At 38.4% G+C, this 24,770-nt stretch overlaps 1 protein-coding gene across 1 annotated transcript; it reads left to right on the top strand.

The window, feature by feature from the left end:
• The first annotated feature begins 266 nt into the window (after window positions 1-266).
• Window positions 267-19,578, top strand: MTPAP (mitochondrial poly(A) polymerase). Its single transcript, XM_026060041.1, is given in 10 exon segments — window positions 267-354; window positions 2,237-2,409; window positions 2,961-3,194; window positions 3,503-3,727; window positions 7,448-7,659; window positions 9,843-10,069; window positions 11,335-11,427; window positions 11,533-11,606; window positions 13,342-13,654; window positions 13,657-19,578. Coding segments are annotated over 10 exon segments (1,650 nt in total). The 5' UTR covers window positions 267-302; the 3' UTR covers window positions 13,704-19,578.
• The last annotated feature ends 5,192 nt before the right edge of the window (window positions 19,579-24,770 follow it).

Below are 24,770 nucleotides of genomic sequence, written 5' to 3'. Positions count from 1 at the left end.
CGGGGCGGCCCTGCCGCTTCTCGCGGGGCGGCGAGGCGGGGCGGGGGGAGCGTGTTTCCAGCGGGCGGTTCGGGCCCGGGAGAGGCTCCCGGGCCTCAGCAGCGCGGCGGGTGCTCCGCGGGGGGGGGGCGGGGCCCGGGGTCCCCGGCAGCTTTGCTTGCCCGCCGTAGCGCCGGGGCGCAGCGCGGGAGAACAGAATCTGCTGTCGTTGTTTAAGATTTGATTTATTAATGTGGAAATCAGCTAGAGGTAAGCTAAGTGGTAGCCGTTATCCCCGAGGGGCTTCTTTAGGCACCGCGTAGATGACGTGTGATTGTTGCTATGTGTTTGCCGCAAACCAAGAAGAGACAGCTGGTGAGGACCATGCAGAGTTGATGTGCTGTGACTTGGATGTACCATGTGACTTAACGTGATAATCTAGTTGTGAGCCTGAGTCTTGTGCTTATGCTGATGTTTGTGTTTCAGGGCTTGAAGAGCATTAGGTGGCACCTTTTTGATAGAAGATCAGACTGTATTATCCCAGTTTCATTTTGCGTAAGCTAGCACTGCTGACAAAAGCAAGTGTTTTGCTGTTCACGTCATTGTGCTAACACAAATATGCAGCAAATTGGAGTAAGAAACAGTTCCAGGTTCCAGTTATTTTTTTTTTTTGATCTATCACCTAGATCATATTTCTCACCTGATTTGTTACATGACCGTGTGAATATTTAGGTTAGCATCAGAGAGCAGCATTAGGATATATATGAACGCCATGTGGAAGATGAAGGTGTTTCTTCCAGTAGTGTTGCTTAATGCTTATTTAGTGCCATTGTTTCACAGTCACTTTAACTAAAAATGTTGTTGGAAATAGGGGAAGAAAGTAAAGTTGAATGCCTCTCTCACATTTAAAATGCTTACAACGACCATTTGGATGTGATGATCTGCATCTGTGCTATGCTTGGGCTGTGCAAATGGCAGCAGAGCTTAGGGAGCACACAGCTCAGAGCACACATTCTGCTATAGTACTAAGTATATGCAAGTAGTGTGTCATTAAAGATTGCGTAGCCAGTCTGGCCTAGTAGAAGGAGTAAGAAGATTTGGGTTCATCTTCTGGTTGTGTCATTGGCCTTATAGGACTTGTCACTTCTGCATCTCAGTCCCTTCTCTGTCCCCAGGGACAATAGGATATTTATCTTCTTCATAAAGTGCTTCTTCAGTCTTCTACTGAAAAGTACTGTATAAAATTAAGCTATTGAAGCAACTACTTTGAGTAGTTATTATTTATAAATCTGTGTGAGAGACACAATAAACTTCTTGTAAAATAAAAAAAAATTTTTAATAATAAGTGCCTGACGATCTTCATTAGGTTATTGTTAAGATTGTTTTGAGGCCATGAATCCTATGTATTCCTCAAAATCAAAAACAAAATAAAGAGCTCTCTGAACCTTCCCTACCTGATAGCTGCCACAGGGAAATAACTGCATACTCTCCAACTTCCCAGTCTGAATTAGGAATGACGGTGTTAATGGGGAGCAGTTTCACAGGCTGTGATAGTAATGTGAGGTGGTCAGTTGACAGTTTGAGAGTTATGCAGGGATGTGATTATTATTTTGAATTTAGGATGTTGCCCCCCCCCGTATGTAATCAACAAAAATATTTTCTGTGCTTATCAATGTGGCAGCATGTCTTATTTCCACGTTGATTCTGTAAGCTGTCAGCAACAATATATATCATTAGCAGTGTGGTGGGATATGACTGATCTGTGGGTTAATTAATTGATAAGTAGATGAAAGTGTGTTTCATTGTTCCAGAGGTAAAAGTGCTGGTTTTGTGGTAGCGGAGTTAGATTTTCTTTTCAGTGCAGCTTGCCAAAGGCCTAGCTTTGCCTGGTACCCTAGCTAGGTCCCTTATTGCCGGATTAGTACACAAAATCCGATTGTGTACGCTGAATTTTCTGATAGTGAATAGCAAATAAGAGAAGAGCAAGTATTTCTTGTACCATCAACCTTCCTGTGGGATCAAGAAAATCCAGTATTGTTTTCTTCCTATGTTTCCTAGTCTTCATTCTTACAAATGTACACATTTGTGAGAGAATTGCACTTATGTTTCTTGATTGTTTTCCTGTGCTGCTCTTGGAGAGCCAGAGGAGATCTTTGTTCGTTTGTCCAATCCCAAAAGAGAAGATTAAATGTGCTAAAATCAGTTTTAAATCTTCATGTTTGTGTAGAAAAACCTTGGTGCTCATTTGTTCACACAGATGCTGAGGTCAGTACCAGAAGGAAGACGTTCGCTGAGGTTCAAACAGAACGATTGGAGCAAGCAGAACGGACTATTTTAATCAAGTGTCCACCAAAAATTAATGAGAAAAAATTATTGCAGTATTTGTCCAGTCACGGAAAAATTAACAGTCACTTCTTTTTTGAAAATCGTGTAAGTAATTGATAATGTAAACTAAAACTTAAAAAGAGTGCTAGCATTTGGACTAGGCCTTATATATGTAAGTCGAGCATATTATGCACAGCTGATGTATTAAACTTGCTTTTATCTTTACTAAAGTTTACAAGTTATTGAGTAACAGGTTTCTATTCTTAAGTCAGCTATGCAACATCTGCTCTAAATGATGGATAGCAACCTGTTTTGAACTAAATCTTTGAAACTTATACATAACACTTCTCACTGTTYTAACAGTAGAGCTAACCTTTTAATGTGTTTTTAGAATATTACAGTTGCAAAGATAAATGGATTTTAGTACTTTTGTGTTTAATGTTCACTGCCAAGAGTTGCATATCTTAAATATTTTTGACCTCTTGTCAAAAGGTGTCTAAAAACTGTTGAGGTACGGAAAGTAGCACTCAGCTTCAAAACTGTTGTACTATATTGTTGCAATGCTCCCAGGAAATATCTGGATGACATCAATACAATCAGTTCAAGACTYGTATGCAGTTATCTAACCCTGTCTGTTTCCATTTTTAATGTTTTAGGGTATCCATGCCTTAATAGAATTTTCTGAAAAGAACAGTATAGCCTCATTACAGGATGTTATTGGAATCCCAAGTGCTACAGAACATCATGTTGTTCCATTTAAATCTAGACTTTTTATTTTCACGCTGAAAAACCCAGTGGGTCAAGCTGCTGCTGAGACACCAATTCACCTCTCTCCTCAGTCTCACATTCCAGTGAAAGACCTTATTCAAAAGCTTTGTGGTGCTGAGAGTGTAAGTATAGATTTGTAGATCTCTCTCAATTAAAAATGAACTATATCTGTTTCAGATTTGCAAGTGGACATGTACAACTTAGAATGCAGTTTATTTCTGTCTTTAAAAAAATTAGGATTTTGCGTGAATGCCTCTCATACATTGGAACAAATAGGTGAAATTTGTTATTTTAATTGTCAAAAATATTTTTCTGTATGAAATAAACCTTTCTGTGAATCAAAATTTTGTTCAAACCACAATGATATTAAGTAGACAAAAAGATATATTATGGGTCACTGTATCTTCACATTGTTCAATTTCTTAACTAGATAAGTAGTCAGATGTACACTCTACTGAATGAGTATCAGCTTACAGAAGAAAATATCAAGCTCCGATTTTTGGCCTGTTCTCTGGTTCGGGATTTCGCACGTGCATATTTTCCAGACAGTGTGGTAAAGCCATTTGGCTCTTCAGTGAACACCTTTGGCAAATTGGGATGTGATGTGGACATGTTTCTGGACTTTCACAAAACAGGAAAGCACACTACAAAAATGGTAAGATTATGCTGTGCATCTTCAATCTGTTGGATTTTTTCAACAGAGCAGCTCATTTGCTGCTTTACATATAGAAGTCGGTGTACTTATACTCTGATAAGGGTTTCACATGAGCCTGTACTAGAGATTGTTAGCAAGTTTATTTGAATGTTTAGACTTGAAGACTCTCAAAAACTGAGTGTAACATGAAAGAAGAGATGTTTCTCATTATAGACAAAAATGATTTGGTGTTCATGTAGGCTTTGTCTGCGCCATCAGGGTGGATTTCACTGGGGAGGAAACTGTCATCCCACAGAACTAATTCAGCAAAGCCAGACCTTACCATCCTGCTGTTGGTTTTCCTTCTCTGGAGCTCTTGGGCATATGCTTCAAGCATAATTATTTTGTGCATGTGTGCACATGTATTACTGGAGGGTTGTCAGACTCTTTTCCTTGGTTTAAAGAGTCACTTCAACATTTAAAAAGATTATTTCAGGTGATCTTGTTTGTAGGTGGTATTGTTTGCCACAGTTAGGAAAATCATGCTTGACTGTGGCTCTGAAGCAATTTCCTTTATCGCTGTAACTATTTTTGTTGATAGCGTTAACATGAAATGTTGGTCAGTTTATGAAAAGCATTTTAGTTTTCTTGCTGAGCTCATACAGCGAGAATACTTTCTAATTAATAGCTGACAGTAGACTTGGGCAGAGAAGACTGTAGATGTGTAATGAACTAGGTAAAAATAAGGTAGGTGTTCTGAATACGATCTCCATTATCTGCAAACCAGACATGCTAATGATATTCTTACCAGCGTATAACAGCCTGTTATGCTGTTGGCATGGCAGCTGTATTAATGTTAAAACATTGACATTGCATTCTTGGTGGTGCAGACTGCATGGGTAGTGTGGTATGTACTACAGTTGTATGAACTCATCTGGGTGCTCTAAATATCGTAGTATTAGAATGTTACTCCTGAGCTGCCGTTTTATCATTGGATGTTTTGAAGCAGCTTACCCTCTCATGGGACTGTGGGAGGTGCTCTAGGCCTGCAAAATTCTGTGATAGGAATCAAAATAATACAGTGGATGTTCTGAGAGGCACCAAAGAGATGAGGCCATCTCTCCCCTCAGTGCAGGGATAGATAGCTGTATACCTGTGTTGTTTTACTGGGAATTTTGTCATGCATCTGCAGAAATTGCTACAGAAAAGAAAGCACAGGGTGTCCATAATTATTTGTCCTGCATCATACCATAAATGAACCGTACTGTTTAAACCTATTGTAAACTTTGAAAGTATTTGGAGGTAGACTGGATTACTAGCAATTGTGATTACTTGTGGACAGTTGAGATATTACTGTGGGGCTTCTTCAGCACAAGCCATCAGGGCTGCTATTGGAGCTCATGTCTTCATGTTACATGACAGGTTAGTAGGCTGCGTGGCACATTTAAACTGTTACATATGGTGCAGTGAGGCTTTTGCCTTGTATGCAAGCATAGTCATTATGCATTAAAGAAGATAATCTTGTTGGTTTTATTGATCTTTTGGACTGCTAAAATGTGGGCATATCTGCTGCCTCAGTTTGAAAGGATGTATAAAAATAAGGTACATTAGAGAGTTGCCCTATAAAGGGGAGTAAAAATCACTAGTGCAACTCTTGCATCTTGTTTCAGGCATAACCAAAGAATAAAAGATGCCAGCACCTAGAGAACTTTGTAGGAAATTGTGATGTGGGTACATCTTCCCTAATAGGCAACCTATGCTTAATGCTTCCGAGAAAGCAAAAATGGTATTCTCCCTGGCAATTTGTGTTACTAATGTACATAAGCTGGTTGTCGTTCTTGAGACAAGTGAATGAAGGAAGGTAATTTTAATTATAAGATGACTTAGCAGCAGGGCAAAGGATATCTTCTGTCTGCCAAACTATTGCAGACTTTCAGGAGGCTACCAGCAGTGGAGGAAGGCCAGGTATTTCAGCATCTGTTTACATTTATTTATTTATTTATTTAGTCTCATGGAAAACTGATCAGTGATTGTGAGTTAAAAAGGCAGCAAAGGTGGGAGCATTCTTTACCATGGAATCTGTGACTATTTAAATTCTTTTTTCAGTGTATTTTATTCTTCCCAATGGGTAATCAAAGGACTAGTTATCAATACTGTGTTTGCTGAGCACAGAGATGATGTTTTTAACATGTAGGCAGTTTGGGAGAGTAGTGAGTGACTTTAAACGTAGTTTAACGATCATTTTAGAGTCACAGTTTTTGGATTAAAACAGTTATGCTTCTTTTTGAGGGTAGTATATCAATTTACCCAAAGTACTAGTTTACTTTATCCACATCTGTTGTGGGCAGCATGGCAAGAACAGGGGGAGAACCACAGGTCTGGGGCAAATGTATCAGTTCTTCATCGTACCCCCAACTGGAACCAAAACTGTATATGAAGGTCTTATCAGTTACTAAGATGGTCATCTAGCTAAGATGGTCATCTAGCTAAAATGTTCATCTAGCTTCTGAGATATACTGAACAGTTCTCTGGGAAGGCCCACTGTGATTTTTGTTACGCACAAAGGTAAAAACACCAGCATACTGACTCATCAGCCAAGTCCCCATCTTCTTCTTACCTACCTCAGTCTCTAACCTATTCACTCCCACTTAAAGACTTAAAGGTACCTCGAGGCAGCTGCATTCTCCCTTTTTGTATAGATGTGGGTTCCTTTCACTTTGAGCCAGCCCTGCTCCAAGGTCATAGCACTTTAATCCTGTTTGGCGATGTAGTTCAGGGTCCACTGTTCTGGTACAAGGTCCATGGCTTCTGAATTGTGCCTGTCTATAGGTGCTTGGTTTCTTTGCACCTGGTGATAACAAAAGTAACCTCATGTAGTTCTGTCTCAGAGGACTGGTTAGGTCATTGTGTAATGCTTTTCATTTAGTGTGCATTCACCCGTAATGTGCTCCAAAGGGAGGGTTAAGTCAGTGTCAAGTATCAGATTAGCAAGCAAAAATAGCTGAGGTTTAAAAATACAGAGAGACTATAAAAAGAGCAGAGATTTTATAGAAATGCTTTATTTCAGTATAAACTATGTGTATGAAAATTACAACTACAAAGACATACAGGAAGATGCATGTCTAATATGGTCAGAATGCAGCTCCAAAATGTATTTATTTGTCAGAGAAAATATATCTGATGTGAAATTATTTTCAGTTTTAGAGAAACTTATCGCTATTTTAAAACACTGAGAAATCTGCATGCCAAAATTTTTGGATTCTTTTCAAATGAAAAAGATTTTCTTTTACAGTGCTACTTGATTCAATAATAACATGTTGTGCTGTGAGGATATGGAAGGAAAATACCAGTAGTATGAAATCAGCAGTGGTTAGGTTTTTTGTTTGTTTGCTTTATACTTAAATCTGTGCTTTTTTCTGTCAGAGTGTACATGCTGTCTCAGGAATTCCAGAATTACTTGCTTTAGACAATAGTGTCATGTATTATTATACCCTCATCTGAGCAGCTAATTTCACGATAAGTGGTTCGCTATTAACCTGCAAAAATTGAATCACTGAGAAAGAATATAAAAAAGAAAGTAGCATGTTTTACCAAGTTCTGCAGGCTGCTTTAAATAATGCATTGGTCTTAGAATCTCTAATTGCACAGACTCCTTTGCAAATTGTTGTAGTTTTTCAGAAGTATTCTTAAATATCTCTTTAGTTCCACAGCTAACAGTTTACTTTTAAAATTTTGTGGTAGAAAAAAGGTCCCTTTGAAATGGAGTATCAGATGAAAAGATTACCGTCTGAAAGATTAGCGACTCAGAAAATTCTGTCTGTGATTGGTGATTGCCTTGATAATTTTGGTCCTGGATGTGTGAGTGTACAGAAGATACTCAATGCTCGCTGCCCGCTGGTGAAATTTTCCCATCAGCCAACAGGATTTCAGTGTGATCTGTCAGTGAGCAACAGGTAAGACCTGTTTTTAAAAAGTTTAGGTAGAATATACCTATGATCTGGAAACCTGTAATGAACACTGTTTAGTAGTTTGGGTTGTTTTTGTAACGAATATGATAAAAGAGAACTTAAAATTGCTGGCTCTGAAAGTACAAATGATATTTTTGAGTTGTAAAGCTTTTTTTTTTAATGTCTTTAAGATACTCTTCTCCAGTATAGTAAACACTTGCTAGCTGAACCTGAATTCCTGAAGAACACACTGTGCAAAAATGCTGTCTTGTAAGGAATTGAAAGAAGAAGGGTTCTTTAGTCATTACTTCCCTTCACACACGTAGACATATGCACAGTGGCCTTTGGACTTCTTTTCAGATTAAGAAACTGCATTGTATTAATTTTCATTGTAGTCTTTCAGCTGCTTTGCAGTGATTGGGTTTCTAGTTATTTCAGGGTTCTTTGTTTGTTTGTTTTTTTAAGTGCCTGTGTACACCTCTTTGCTGGCAAGGTATCTTGAATGAGAAATTATCTCACTGCTTCAGAAAATAATCTTAAGTGTTACTGTCATTAGGACTTTTCACAAGAGTGTCCAATAGAGGGAGCAGGCTTCTTAAAAATGTCCCTTTGTGTGCGTTTTACCTCCCACTTGCTCTCGTTTTTTAGGTGATTAGTGGTTGATAGGAAACATTTTTTTTTTTGTTTTGCTGTCACTTGTTTTATTAAGAATAGCAGTTTATGACAGTGCTACAGATATATACTGGATTAAAGATACACTTGAAAATAAGTACCTAACCCTTTTCATTTGTGTCAGGGAGTGATAAAATATGCGTGATTATCTTTCAAGAGGACTTTGATATGACTTTTAATACAGATTCTGTGATACAATCAGATCCTAGATTGAATTTTCTGAATTATCCAAAATCCTGTTTCAGAATATGCAGGGGTTGTTTTAAGACAATACTGAGCAAATCTATTGTAGCAAAATTATTTTTCTGCTTTGAAGCAGAATGTTATATATGCAGCCACAGTGACTCTGCGAACTTCTTTGTAGTTCTCTGCTGAGCAGTTGCTCCGTTGTGACTGTGTGTTCTCTTGAACACAGGGAAGCACTTCACAGTCAAAATTTTAAAAGTCAAGGTATTACAAAACTTTGACATGGCAAATTTACCTAAAATGCAATTTTTTCAAAGGAATTAAGTGCAAAATTGGGAACAAAAACTCCTGCAATGGTAGTTCAACAAGCACTTTAGACTAAAACTGTCCCCAGAGTAAGTCTTGTTCTTGCACCCTGCTTCCATTACATTTTTTTCTGCTTTTTCTTGCCCTCCCTTTTGTACAGTACAAGAATGCTTGTACGAGCATGTGATGAAGCAGATCAGAAACTGATCCGTTTGAAAACCATTATCCTTCTACTTGAGTTCTTTTTCAGCCGGATCTGGATCTGGATAGTTGTTACAAATAACTATCAACAATATGGATGTGGTAGTGTGGGAATGAGAGCAAGCGTCTGCAAGCAAAGCTGCTGCTTCTAGCAGCAGTGACTGCTTATGTTTGCTTAAAGCATTTGCTGAACAACAACCTCAAATTTATTCCAGCCACACTGAAAATGTCTTAATACTTTACAGTTCAAAATTCAGAAATGTATTCTGCGCTGTAACAAACTGAAGGACATCAAACTTCAAACATTAGTCATTTGAAAACTCCCAAGTTGACTTGTTTTGCAGGTTGCACTGTCTCTGCACATTACTTATTTTTCAGTTCATCATATTATAACTCTTTGGATTAAGGTTGTAAAAGAACTTCTAGTTTGCACTTATATTAGGATATAGAGAGCATCTAATGTACTCCAAAGACATTTGTGAATAAATTAAATGTAAGTTTTCAGCCTTGATTCTGTGTAGTTTTGCTCCTGAGTACTTGATTTCCCTCCCCCCCCCCCCAAATGATATGGAATAAGGAAACAATGCAAGTCCAGTATTAGTATTTACCCCAAACTTCTTACTATGAGAAGCTATCAGGAATTTAATCCTGGACAATCTCAGGCATTTTCTTCTAATTTTTTAACAGGTAAAAGTTATTATTATTTTTTTATGGATATCCTCTTCACTTGTAACTGATGCTCTAGGACTGAACAGCTAGCACTGCATCTGGTACTTCACAATTCTCTCATTATTTACATGTGTCTCATACTTTTTCTTCCTCAGCATTGCTATAAAAAGTTCAGAACTCTTGTATATCTATGGTTGTCTTGATTCCCGTGTAAGAGCACTAGTGTTCAGTATACGATGTTGGGCCCGTATTCATGGACTTACAAATAGTGTTCCTGGTGCTTGGATTACAAACTTCTCTCTAACAATGATGATCATGTTTTTTCTGCAAAAGAGATCACCACCTATCATTCCAACACTAGACCAACTTAGAGAACTAGCAGGTAAGGACAACTGTTCATGAAAGAAATTGGAATGACTCTCACATTTATTTTTCCCTAAAGTTATGAATAAACCCAAGCCATTTCTTTATGCTCTCAGATACCCATGTGTATTGTGTATTCCATATGTTTGAGGGAATATGCAAGTTTCACTTGTATTATTTGCGGGAAGAGAAACCCCACATTTTTAAAAGCAAAATAAATCCATTTTCTTTACAATGCTAAATTCTACTTGGAAGTGTTAAGGTTGTTCTATGCCTCATTTGTTTTCATCAAAGCTGTCTTGGTGCTGCTTCCACACACTGACTGGTTTTGGTTTATTTTGATTTTTTGTTTCAGAAGACTTGTAAATTCTCAAATGTCTCCCCACTTGTTATCAGTTTTGTCCATTGATGGATATGTTACATATTGTTTTATAGACATCAGATGCTTTAAAGAAGGGTTAAAATTTTTCTCACAATTTGTAGTATCCTTGAGACTGTTCAAGACATCTAGAAATAATTCTTACATCTTTGCAAGGTAGCTGTTCCAGCCATTTCATACATAGCTTTCAGGGTATGATATCTTCACATATCTTCAGTAAATCTAATGAAAATATGGAGAATGACATCCCAAAATCTCTATTCCTCACTTATGTCTTGTGCTTATTGACATGCTTCCTTACAAGTTTTGAATAGATAGAGTTGTGTTCAGTTGCTTTAAAGGCAGTTCAAACATTTTTGTCAACATTTATCAACAAGCTTTCAAAATGACTGTAGAATTCTTATGCACAAAACAAAACACCTATCTCAAAATTTTGCACGAATGTTCCTAATCCTCTTAAGTTTTTCAGAAAAAGAGGCTAGACAATTCAGGTCTGATTGCCGAAACCCTTATGCAGTTATTAACCTTGTAGATTTGTGTTGTTTAGTGGATAATAAACCACTGTATACAAAGGTACCAGGTTTCTTTGTTAAAGGAAATAACTTCAGAGGTATAAATGTCATATACATTCTTCCTGTAAGCTTTTGAAAATACTGCATTTACTCATGCTTGTTTTCCTTTGCCTATCTGTAGAATTATTTTTTTGTCTTTATCCATTTAACTTGAATCTTGACCTGAGAGTCCACTTTTAAATCAAATCATGAGTTGATTTACTTTATACAATAGCATTCATTGAATTCAGTCATGTCATAGATATCAGACATGACTGAATTCAGAATTTTATTAAATACAACAGCATTTTTGTTGTTTATCACTTCAAAATACATTTGCAATTTTTGTTTTAGATAAAGAAGACCAACACATAATTGGAGGTTATGATTGCTCATTCGTTAGTGATTTCAGCAAGATTAACCCCACAAAAAATACAGAAACACTTGGTAGGTAAATCTTTAATTTTTTTTTGCCAGTATTTTGAGAACAGACCTTTTCTTACTGTTACTATTGGCTCATGTGTTTTGGGTTTTTTTTTTCTCCCCCTTTAGATGTATTGCTGTGTGACTTTTTTGAATATTTTGGAAACTTTGATTTCAGAAAGAATTCCATAAATCTTCGAAAGGTAAATGCATTTTAATCTCTCATCATTATCTACTGAATTCCTCCATTTGCTATTTGAGAAACTACAGATGTTAAACAACCATTTCTGTGAACTTTAGTTGTACGTACAGAGTAAATTGGTGATACCCAGAAACCGAGTCCCTTTTATGAAGAAAGTGAGCTTTCTTGTCAGAATGTCATCACTTAGTGTAACATAGCTGTAGCACTGGGTATATTGGAAAGCACAAACTCTAATGCTAAGCCTGTAGGATGTTTTGTTTTTTGTTTTTTTTTATTGACTACTGTGTATCAAAAGTGGCTGTTTTAAAATGGCTCCTGCTTTGATTCTATGGGAAGAAGACTTCTTAAATGTCACGACATATGTCATAGCAAAAGTCTGTTACAAACCCTGTATGCCAACGGGCTTTGCAGTTAAAGTTGGGAGTCCAGACCCAAACAATGTCCACATTAAATCTTGTAACTGAGTTTTGAAACTTTCTTCTGACGTTTCAGTTTCCTACTGCAGTTTATGCTAGCACACAGTGTGGGTGGTTACAATTCGGTAAGCATGACAGTTAACAGGATCATTCTGTGCTTGCCCAGAAGTCTGCACTAGCGTTTTGGTTTCTGTATACATTTCATTCATGCTGTTTATTGATATGTGTGTGTGTACATACATAAATACACATGCACACACACACACGATATGGATACTGGATAGGGGATTTCAGTGCAGTGTTGCTATGTGGACACTTCTGTGTGTGTTCTGTTTCCTATTTGAGCCCTGTGGGTTACTGGCATATAAGCTTTTTTTTATTTTTTGACAATGCTCAGGTTGATCCTAGAAACTAATCCATTAAGTTGAGGAGCCTTTGTCTGCTTTTAAGCCTCAAAAAAGACAAGCAAAAACCTCCACATGGTGGAGCCTAGAGTAGACAGGTGAATTGTCTGTGCTGCTGGTGTGCTTTCTGTTCAACCAATTCTTTTGGCCCTGGGGCAGCAGTGTGTTGTAGCATGTATATGGACATTTCCTTACTGGGCAAGCATAAGCTGGTAAGTTCATGCTAGAGCTTGCAGGGGGTCTGTAATAAAGAGAAGGTCAGCAAAAGAGCACTAATAAGCATAGAGATGGCAGTGCATTTAAATAGCAGACTACATAGTGTCAACAACTTGCCTTTTACTCTGCCGAGTGCCCGAAAGTAGACCATGATCTGAAGATCTCTGTACTTAAAGGCCAGAATGAACTGTGAGGAATCTCAGCCAAGGCAGTAACCATGTTGTGCTATACTAGCTCTTGATAAGCACTGTGACAGGAATGGTTTGAACATATGGAGTGCTTGTAGTAGTTTAGCAGACTGGGCTGTGCAGGTTAAAATGGCTCACTCATGCTGCTCCATACACAAATGGTGATAGGATAGGAGGCTGTAGTGAGTAAGATTTCAGGCTTCTGGAAAAGCAAAGGGGGAATGGCCAAATAGACAGTCTAAGTTCTACTTGTGTATTGTTTGTCTTGAAGGAAGTGTAAACTGAACGTACCAAGGAGAACAACCACTGAGAGGATTCAGAGAGGAATTGTCATACAGTCAGATTGACAGGGAAATTAACTTGATTAATTATCACTTTCTTTTCAACAAAAAGTTCTCTAGTAGGTCAAAACACTTTTACTGTTAGTGCTAATGTAATAACTCAAGTGATTTGTTATTTGTTGTGCCTATAACACATGTGCATCTTTGGCTTTTACTTTTAACTATCTGCAGGGAAAGGAAGTAAATAAACCTGAGTCGTCTCCTCTTTATATCTGGAATCCCTTTGAACAAGACCTTAATATCAGCAAGAATGTTAATCAGCCACAGCTGGAGAAATTTGTCGCTTTGGCCAGAGAAAGTGCCTGGATATTACAGAAGGAAGATAAAACTCTGCGAATGGTCAATAAAGAGCCTTGGGGACTGGCAGCCCTTCTGATACCATTTGGAAAAAGTAATCCCAACAAGATCAAGAATAGGATGAAGGGAATAGGAAGTGAAACAATCAAAAGCCTCTTGGACTCTTTAAAGTTAAGTAATGTGAACAATCTACAAAAAGCAGTGGGAAAATGACTTTTGGTGTGGAAACACAGTAGCTGCTATTCTGTTTTAGGAATTGAATGCAACACAGTCTGAAGGACATTAACATTTCTTTTATGGTGAAATGGAGAGTCAAATGACTTCTGTTTTCCATTGCCATGCTTTCTGTACAGGTCTGCTTTGCTTCTCTGTACATTATCTCTTCCTTACTCTCCACCTCTCCATCTGCTCTATGAATGAAGAACATTCAAATGCAAGTTTTACAGATACCTTTTGGAATTAGCCTGCAGTTGGGCATAGTTTTTAACAAAAATACGGACAGAAGGAGCATGGGAAAAAGCCTTTGGGAATTCTGTTAGCTAACACACAAATGATGTGCTAAGCAAAAGCTCCAGAAGCAGCCACCTTTCAGTGAAACCACTGTTTAAAAGATGATGAATGGTAGTACTGTTACTTCCATTGCAGCCACATTCTGGGAGCCAGTAAAACCAAAGTGCATGTGTCTATTTTTGTAATTGTTTTTCATTCATGTGGATAGTTCCAAAACACAATAAAGAGGATGGAATTGGATAGTAGGGTTTGCAGTTTCATAAAGCATTGCTCTCCAGGGATTTTACAACTGTTTCATATTGGAGGAGTGGGTTTGCTATGGCGTATGCCACCTGTTCTCAAACTTGTTCAATCAGGTCTTTTTTCATGTGGGTATCCATAGGACTGGTTCCCAGCCACACATACATATACACTCCTCTGTCATCTTGCCTTCAAGTTCACTTTAAACTGATATTTTGTGTTCCAAAGGGCTTTTGCAGCCACTTTTTGCCTCATTTCTCTCTGTCCCTCACAGAGATACATAGGGGATCACTTGTCATCCTTGAATCCAGTCCCGCCTTGTCTTTCAGATATTAAGCAGTGTTGCCTGTCACTCTCCCAGATTGGCTTGACCGTTAGGTCAGTGTTTCTCCTTGGCTCAAAGGTACCATTGAATTCTCAGTGTGTCCGCCACAGAACTGTGTGTTTTGGAGGGAGCGAAGTCAGACAGAAAGGGAAATAGAGAGCGGAGACAAATGACAGACAGATATTCTAGGTAGACTTGTAAGTCTTCTATCCACCCAGTTTAGAGCCACTTATGTGCCCTAAAACTGTGCAACTGTGATATGAACAACTACACAGCCTGTTGTTGTTACTCTTAAGAGAAATTCAGAACAAGAAATTATGGTAACTCAGAGAACATCATATAGATGCAATATTGATGTTCATGATTAGTTTCATTTTCAATTTTTTTTTTTATGCTGCAGTGGTATATGATTTTTTATGGAATTATTTTCTGTTCATGTAGTCTGAACTGGTATGTTAGTATTAACAGTTGAAAAGGATGTTTTCTCTTTTTCCTGAGGTATACTTATTGGAAAAAATGTGGGAGTAATGCATACTTCCAAAGCACTTGTGTAAAATTTTGCTCCTCCCTCTGGGCAAGGAAAACTGCTGTTCAGCAGTTAGTACTCTAAACTGTTAAACCTTGAGTGACTTGAAGACACTCTATCAGATCGACTCCATATTAATTTATTTGTTTTTTTTTAATAATATTCATATGTGTGAATTTCTTGTTCATAAATGTTTTATCAAAGGAATGACTCGCATATTCATTATCTTGGTCATAGGAATTAATTCTCATATTAACTTCTTCAAGATTGAGCCTTGAAATTCAATTTAAATCCCTGTGCTAGTGAGTGAACTTCTTTTTGGTGGCTGGTATGAAATTTGTTGTAACTTGTTATTGACATTAAACAGAACTTTTTGCCACCAAGCTTGKCACTAATGCTGTAAGGAGCCTTGATCTTTATAGAACCTAGAGAGATGTTTTCTTGATTACTTGATGTTTTTTCCGGTTAGATAGAATGGGTAACATTGCAGTGTAGTAATAAGAAAATGGCATATCAGTGATGGAAGCATACACCAGAATTGTGATAGTGTATATGTACTCCTCAGAATATATATGTATTGGTTCACTGTCTTTGATCTAGATAAGAAAGTTCTGATAAGAATTTTGCCACCGAGGCACAAGATACACGTAGTCCAAGATCAATAAACTTAAACAGTTGAGCCACTCTGAAACATATGCCTTTGGTCAAAATGCCTCAGATGTAAATGTGCATAGGCATTCCAGCTGCTTAGTATTCCTTAAAAGGGAGGGCAGAGCATGGTTACTATATATGCAGAGGTTTTTTAGCATCACAGCATTTGTCTATTTAAACTTTGTCCCTTTTGGGAATAGTTTTGAGCAACTGTTGTGGCTGCAGGCTAGTTTCAGGAAAGAAAAGATAGAAGTCAAAAGCATTGTTGTAGCAAAGAAAACACAAAGGTGATTGTTTTAAGTATCTGCAAGTCCAGGGAGCTGGAGGCCAACTGCTGATTACCTTTCTCTGCTCTTGGCTGGTCCTGCAAGTCTGTAGGCTTCATCATCTGGTGTTATAAACAAGCCAGTCTGGCTGATTCCATAGAGGAAGCTGCTAGCTGGGGGTGGAGAGCAGACTGTAAGATTCCCCTGAACATCAGTTGTGTCTGGGAGAAAAGCTATGTGACGTTGCTGGGACTGAAGCCACCTGTGGGAAGAGAACCAGACAGGGAAGAAGTGGATCAAGGTGTGAGGGGGAGGGAAGGAGGTTTTAGCCAAGCAAGGGACATAGAGTGATCATGATTTCCTGAGGGCATAAGCCTTCTTGCACTGAAGATAACTAGAAACAGTCAGTCTTGCCAGTATTGTTCCGTCAGTAGAAACAAGAGTTGGATATTTGTCAAGAGAGGAGCGTGGAGATGGTCTGTACTTGAGAGCTTGCTCATATGCTCTAATGACATGAAAATAATGTTTCGGCAAGAGTGAGGCAATGAGTTTTGGTTACTTCTCGTAAGTTCAGTAAGAGTTTGTGAGTACAAGGTTGGCCTGACAGAAGAGCAACAGAAAATACATCCATGCCACCACAGTGGAGCATAGCGCACAAATCTGAACTAGTCTTGGGTGTGGTGGTGCATCTATAGAGAGCTACGCAGCACCATGCAGAGACACTAGTTCAGGTGTGGAAGCAGCAGAGCTCTAGAGCCCTGTAAATGCAGCATTGTGCCCTATCCTGCTGCACAGCAGAGTTGTTTGGCTTGGATTTGGCACCATACTGATGCTGTTTTACCTCTGGGTCCAGAGCAGTCAGGCTCTCAGCTGCAGCACAGCTATACTCACAGCGCTCACAATGGGTCTGTATTTCAAGAGGAACCATGTTCTTACAGCAGTATGTCTTTGTTCCTACAACTTTAATTTGCAAATTCAATTTAGTTTATACTCTCTTGGGGGTTTGGGCTATGTTTTTACTTGACACAATTTTGTGTGTTTGGAAAAATAAAGATAAGCAAAGAATTTTTATTTAAATAATTTTGCCAACAAACTAGTTAAATGTCTCTGCTGAGTTCATCTCAAGTAAGCCTAGGATTTTGAGCTTGAGCTGCTTTAGAGATCTGATGAATCAATAGTTAGGAGGTTTCTCAAAGTGAAATCATCCTGCTAACTGGAAACCCCTGTCTTTCAAATGATTTGTCTTGCTCATCACAGAATTACCACTGAAGTTGTCTTCTAGTACAGAATTGGTCTGCACATCCTGGGCCTCCTGGTCTGACATCCTGCTGGATTTGTTTAAAACAAAGACTAGGATTTATGTAAGGCTAAGCTGTGCCTGGAGATAACATCCCTACCTTGATAATGATATGCTTCACATAGCCCTCTTGTGCCAATCCACTGCGTTGTCTCTAAGACCTTCTGGTTCAGTGAGGATTTAATATTGCATATTGAATTGTGGGACAGGGACTGTGGGTTTAAGCATGGCAGTCCTTTCAGTACCTGGTGTACTGAAATCTGCGTCCATGGTTGTGTAGCTGTCTCTCATTTTGTAACCTGTCGGTCCTTTATCTGGTCAGTGATTTGAGCTGGATGTCATATCAGGTGATCCAGAAGTTAATTGTCTTTGCTACTCCACAATAAATAATGGTAACTAGTTCTCCATGTCCAGGGGGCAGCTTGTTTGACTATAAAAATCCTTAATTAAAAGTGATATTTTTAAGCAATTTAAACCCTTTATCACTGTTGGAATACAGTACTATCTGGCATGCTTGCTCTGGGAGATGAGTTTGTGGCAGATATGCATATGCATTTCTTCTAATTAATTCTTTGTGGAATATCTGTGTTCAGTGCTATTGGTTTGAAAGATTTGCCTTCCCCTCCGCTTCTTTCTCCTGTGCTCTTTCTTTTCATTACTTCTCATCTGGTTTGATCTGTAAAAAATAGTAGTTGATTTGGCCATAGTGTTTTGTGGAGCGATGGTGAATACAGCTGCGTCTAAGAAATGGGTTGTTTTTAAGACATGGTGCTCTCATTGCAGTGCAACTTTACTGCTTAATATCATGTGTAGATTGAGCCTCTCTTCCATATTGCCTTTTCAGTGGCTTGTGGAACGATCAAGTTAGCTGGACTTGATGGGTTGCACCTATACTGAGCAAGTATTTTAAGAAGTCTGTTCTATTTTCTAATATTACAGGTTTCTTAAATGAAGTTCCATGCAAATTTTTTGAGAGGCGCCTTACCCTTGAAATGATTTCTGTTTTGCCCTGTTATTATTTTCAGTTTGTTCTACAGAAAGATTCAAAGATAGGTTTTTGTTCCCATGCTGAGCTCTCTTGTGGATGCAAATTTGTACTAAATGTAAACATTGTAGCCCTGTGTTGGGAGATGCTCCATGCAAATTTTCAGAATATGTCTTCTAAGTTTTATCTATAAGCCTGATGGGGAAGAAAAAACACCATGAATTACTAAGGCATAGAGTCCTATTCATACTGCTGGTTCCATGGGATGGAGCAGTTCCCATAATTCCGTATCTCTTTTTCTCATGCTGGACACAAGTAAAACTCTGCTGTTCTTGCAAAGAGAAGGTGCATATTTATTACATGTTGTCTGAAAAACAATATTACTTACATTTTTTCTGTATTAGAACTAGTATTAGAGTCTTTCAGGACAAGAGGAAGAACTTAAAGAATGCATAAAGGCTTCATATTTCAAGTAATTAGATAAATGGTAATTACTATTAGATTAATTATCAAAATTAATTATATATTGGAAAGTGATGCGTATAACAATCCAGCAGTAACAGGAAATCTTACCCAGTCTCTTTGAACCAGTTTAATTTCCTCCTTCAATTTTCTGTAGGCCTCCCAGGGATGCACTACTTGTTACAAAAGGGTGGGATTTGAGAAAGCATACTGGATGGAAATGACAATGTCCAGTTTATGGGAAGGTGATTATTTAGGCACCTAAGTAAATAAAAGCATTCTTAACTCCATCCAGGAATGGGATTCAGAGATTTAATGACTCCAGAAATACAGTCTAGAGAATGGTTCTGTGAATCTTTAGCTGTCTCATACCTTTTTCTTCTGAAAATTATCTTTAGACACCTATCAAAAGACAGTTTGCTATAATTGCTTGATATATGAGCTTGCAAAGTATGATCTAATTTGAAATGAACATGATCCATTTTGTTGAACCACTAAATACCTTAGTTGTTATAGTTCTGCTATAAACTCCCTTAAACATGGATTTTTAATTGCAGTTGGTTTAGGATTGCAGAACGTCATGATTTTCAGTTATCTTAAAAATGCAAATGCTTACTGATAGCAACACACATTCACGCTTTTTCAACTTATGCTGTATGATATAAGGTCCCCTCTTCATCACTCTAGATAATAATCTTTGAAATGCTTTTTGCAAGCAATTAACTTTATATTTCCTCTAGGAGATAAATAATAAAGAACTCCTTTATGTTTGTCCTAGTAAACTACAGTTCAATTGTACTGTTTCAAGTCTTCAGTGAGATAAAGAATAAAATATCTGATGCTTTCCTTCCCCAGTTGTAGGCAGAGGTTTGTTGCATACAAAAATGAGAACGTGTTTTGTAGAGCAGCGGTTTTCAGCTTATGATCTCTGAACCCCTCAGAATCTGGGGAACTGTGTCTGAAGAACTCACAAAAAAGCAAGAAAACAACCCCCTGAGAAAGAAAAACAACCTGATTGTCAGCCAGCTTAAATTCACTAAACAGAGGTTTTTTAACTTTTAGTATTTTTGACCTTGGTTTTGTGTGAAAGGAACTAATATTGAGTCATGAACAGAGATAGCATTTCTTGCATTTTGTCATTTTAACGTCACTTTATGGCTAATATTTTGTCTAAGTGAATTATTATCTGTGAAAAGTTTGCTTCTGTCACTTAGAAAACATTCTTTCTAATGAAGAGAGAAGAAGTACTATTTTGGATGGCTGACAATTCTGAATGATATCTCTTAATGGGTAGAGAAGAATTTTTTTTCTAGCAGGATAGCTAAAGTTCCTGAACCCTACCCTGATGAAAAAACTTGCATTTTATCCTTATAAATTATAAAGGGGGAATACAGGCATCTCTGTTTGTCTTGATTTAATTTTATGCCACAAGTATAGGGTTACAAGTATGTGGCAGTTAGGCATGAGTGATATGATTTTATGCTCCAAATGCTGATAAGAGAGAAGCTTCAGATCACATAGGTTAATGCAGCCTTGATTCAAAGACACCTAGTCTGAATCTCCTACACTGTTTTAGAGTCCTCCCTCCATTGCTGCAGAAGTCTATAAATATTGACTAATGCCAGCTGCTTGCTCCCAGTAGGGATGCCCTCCCCTGAAGTTAATCTTTCTGATTCAGTGGGGACCTTTCATTGCCAAGCCGACCCATGGACTTTCTGAAGTCATCTGTTTGTTTTACCTGCCTTTTAAGCCTGAGGAGGCAAAGAACTGTTTGTCATCCCCATTCCCAGCAGGCTTTTTCCTTCTGACTCCAATAGCAGCAGGACACAGCCCTAAAATTCTTCTCAGGTACTGAGAGAGTGGACAATAGTATTATAGCATGGGTGTTTCTACTGCTCATGTTTGTGCAATTTATGTACATGTCTGGAAAAAAAAATTTCCCTAGCATCTTTATTCTGTTGGGTGCGGGTTTTTTGTTTTTTTTTTAATGATGAACTGATTTATTTTTCTGGGGTTTAATGAGCTGGAGCTTTCAAAGTTGTGCTTCCCTTGCTCCCTTGTTATTCCTGGCAAAGGATAGAATTTAAAGTTGAGCCCTGGGTGTTTTTCTTTTCTGTGATAAACAGAAAATATGCAGTTGGTGTCATGAGAGCAGTAGGTGAGGGGATTCAGCTGAAACTTCCCAGCAGAAAATTCTCCGTCTTGCCAGAATGCTGAGGAGATGCAGCAATGATTCATTTCTGAGACAGCGCCATAGGAACACAAGTCCAGTTGTTTGCTGTGTAGGTCATAATGGGGTACAGTGGCATCTGTTTGCAGACTTTACAAAGAAGTCTGGGAATGGGAAGGATTACAGAAAAAGCCCTATTCTATTACTACTTAAACTGCTCCCCTGGCAGGGGTAGGCTATAAACAGTTTGGTGCAAAATAGTTGCTCTCTAGCTGGCATAGGTGGACACTGTCTGTATATGAGCAGGTTTAATTTTTCAGATTAAACAGCTCATTTACTCTTTACCTCAGCTCTGCAATCAAAGTCTGGACCTGTGTCAAGGAGAAGGCCCTTAGAAATACTCAATCATGCTATTCCAACATGAGTTCCTGACAGCAGTTTATGTATGTGTAGATATTTCATGTACTTAGAGTCAGGGGAAATGGGCAGGTAACTTGGCTAGCTCAGGTTTTTTCTTGCAGTCCTGTGCCTTTTAATGTCTGTAATAAAACTGACTGGTGAGCAAGTTTCTGAAGTGCTGTTTTCACCTATTCAGTCAACGTCAGCTTCACTTATCCTCAGGAGATTAAGTCATTGGAAACATAATTTTGTTTAATCCAATACACCATTTTATTGGACACCCCACTGCACATCGTCACAGTGTCTTCTTGTGGAATATACCAGCTGTCTCCTACTGTCTCTCCTTCCAGGAAGGTCTTTGGTTATTGAAGATCAAGAACCAAATGTTGATCCCTTTTCCAGTGTGAGTGCTCCAAGGGATGGCCCTAGCAATGCTTTTGTTAGGTAGATTTGGAAATCTCAAGTGTATCAATATCATACACTCCTTGGAATGTGGCCTGTCTCTGCATATGCCCACGCAAGCACCTCATGCTCTAGTTTCCAGGTTCGTTTGTCTGGTCCTCTGTTACCACCATACATAGACAACAGCTCTACAAATAATACAGCTCTACAGCTAGGAGAAACCCAGGCATATACTGTGCATGCCTATTTTGGGGAGAGTAGCTCTTTCCCAAATGATGCATCTCCCTGAACTGTCAGCTTTTTCATACTGTTGAGGGAAATGTGAAATGCCTTACAGCATTGATTGAATATAAGTTATGACAACCATTTTAGCCAAAGGATATTTTATTAGGCTTTGCATCATACACGTTAAAGGACAGATTTACTCTCTGTGGCCTCATAACTTCAGATCTGAATAGGTTTTTGAAGCAATTGCAGATGGTGTTCCTCAGTCAGGTCACGTACACATTTATTTTTCTCTGCAAAAACAGAAATAAGTCCTGGACATGATGTTGTCTAAAGATCCTACTTTTGTTGGCATGTTTACTAGTGCAGTGTGGACTTCTGTGAGACTGTCCTCCTCTATCCATCACTCCTAACCATTTACAGAAATTATATTCTCTGGGGTTCAGTTAATTATTTTATAAAAATCTGTCTTGCACAGGAAAAATACCAAGTAAGGTGACAATAGATTTAAAATCTTTGATTGCACTTTTTTTTTTTTTTTTTCAAGTTCCAACTCAGAAGGGAAGTGGCTGGTAACTTTGAGGCTGAAATAAAAATACCAAAGTGAGAATTTGATTTAATCTATCTTTTAAATTAAGCCTCACCACCAAGAACATAAGCTAGGGAAACTCTGTGTGCCTGCTTAAAGGTCAGGTTTCTCTTCCTAGTGCAACTGAAGCTCTAGCCAATGTGTTTGCATAAGTATTGGTAGCTTAACAGCTTTCAACAGAACACACTAGCTGAGGATCTTGATTGTTGTTATTGTTTGTGAATAAATGCATAAAGAATAATATTGGAAGGGGTTTCTAGTTTTTGCACTGATATGACATGCGTGTAAACGCAGATAGTAGATTAGGACAGAACACCAGGTTATGACAGAGAAGCACTTTTATCTAAATGCAACTTGAACTTTCAAAGAGCTCTAAGGTCAAACACCAAATCTTTTTAGGCATCTTTGAAAAGCTGCWGACTTACACAGCAGTTTATGCTGCGAAGAAGAAATGGAGCATGTCTTCTGTTGGAGCATCACACTGATGGATGGAGAGCAGGTCTGGTGAGCCAGTAGCCTGTTTCAATCCTGTCTCTGGTTCTATGAATGAGCTAATGTATATGTGAAGGAAAGGGAATTCATCTGGAACTTGAAAACTGATCCAATAAATAGCTCAGTTGGTGCTGTGATAAAAGTATAGCTCACTTTTTCAAATTTTCAAATAATCATTTTTTAAATTAAATGAGATATTTAACCATATTTAACACTGCCACTACTCTTTGTCACTAAAAGAGCTGGAAAAAGGAGTATAGATCATGCGATACACTTCCTGTTTTAGTATCTGTAACAGCAGATTAGGGAGTAGCACAACAGAATGAAAAGACATCTTTTGACAAGACTTTATCGCACATATTTTGACTGTCAAGCTTAAAGATCATATTTAGATTTAAACAGTGTAATAATCACTGTTGTACTGAGCTATTTTTATATGTATCTAACAATGCATTTAGTTTAAATAAAGCTACTTTTAAAGAGGTATTGCTTTTGGTCTGATTCCTATAAAACTTGAGATAAATGAGATCCTCCTTGATTTTATCTACTGGCACTGAGGAAGCAGCTGACAAGATGGGATATTATCTTACAAAGATAAAAACATGCTGTTTCTGTGGGTCAAAAAAGTACAAAGTTCAGGACTGGATTTCCTCATTGTTCAAGAAAACTCTCTTACTCTTCCCTCACAATTCTAAAGCGTTTTATACATATCTTTGCAGAAGCTTGTTGTTCTGATATAATATACTATCCTAGTAGTACTGTTTTCAGAAACAAACTCCTGTATATAATAAGCAAAAGGCACTGAAATCTGCAAAAAAGCTTTGTAGTAACTCAAGGGTGAATATAGTGCTTTCTACTCTAGTGAGCTCATATGTTGATTCAAGAGCAAGCTCAAGGCTGTTAAATTTTTAACTATGGATCAGCTATGACAACAGTCCTGTAAGTATTCTATTACAAAAACTGAAAGCATTTTTCATGCTTTTTTATTTTTCATGCTTTTTTAGCATGGATAATTAATGGTGCATTCAAATGAGATAGCGTAGGATAATTGTACTCTAAATCTTTAAAAGTGAAAATATTTGGACTAAATGCTGCTGTAGTATAACCACATGCAATTCTAGAGCTACTGGGCAGTGACTCCGGCTGTGATACTTAAACCTTTAGTGAAAACTGGCAGCAGCAAAACACTTTTGCTCTGGTGACTCAGCACAGTCCAAGACAAGAGGCAAGAAAACCTTGGAGACTGTTAGATTTTCTTGTGCCTCTTGAAAGAAAATTGTTCAGTGCCTTCCCATGCACTTCCTGCCAGCGGCTGCTGTAAGGCAGTAGTTTTGCTCATCCTTAAGCTGCAACTGCCACCAAGAAAGCTGGCCTTCTCCTTGGTCCTGCTCCTACCCTGCCCTCTTGTGTGGGCCCAAGCATTGCACAGCCTCACGGAGAATCACACCTGGCAGTGGGACCGGCGGAGTGGTGAGGAGGCCACCCGTGCAGCCCCCTTCACCGCGGTGCCGGCGTATGCCACTGCAACGAGCACAAGGAGCGACAAGCTTGGGTTTCTCTTGCCTTCCTGAGCTCTTGTGGCCTGGCAGCAATTAATATCAGACTGTTTTCTAATAACTTGTGTACTCTTTATGTTTTAATCAGAAAACTTGATTCCTGAGACAGCTGCCTCCACTACAACTGTACCCTGACTGGTGGCCCAGCAGCATCCTGCAACGCTGAGCGCGTCTTCCAGGCCACGGCACTGCTGAACCACCCCAGGGC

The sequence above is a fragment of the Apteryx rowi genome, unplaced genomic scaffold, assembly GCF_003343035.1.
Source record: "Apteryx rowi isolate R43461 unplaced genomic scaffold, aptRow1 scaffold_164, whole genome shotgun sequence".
NCBI classification, from domain to species: Eukaryota; Metazoa; Chordata; class Aves; order Apterygiformes; family Apterygidae; genus Apteryx; species Apteryx rowi.
The sequence above is the reverse complement of the archived record's forward strand: the minus strand, read 5'-3'. Positions and strand labels throughout refer to the sequence as shown.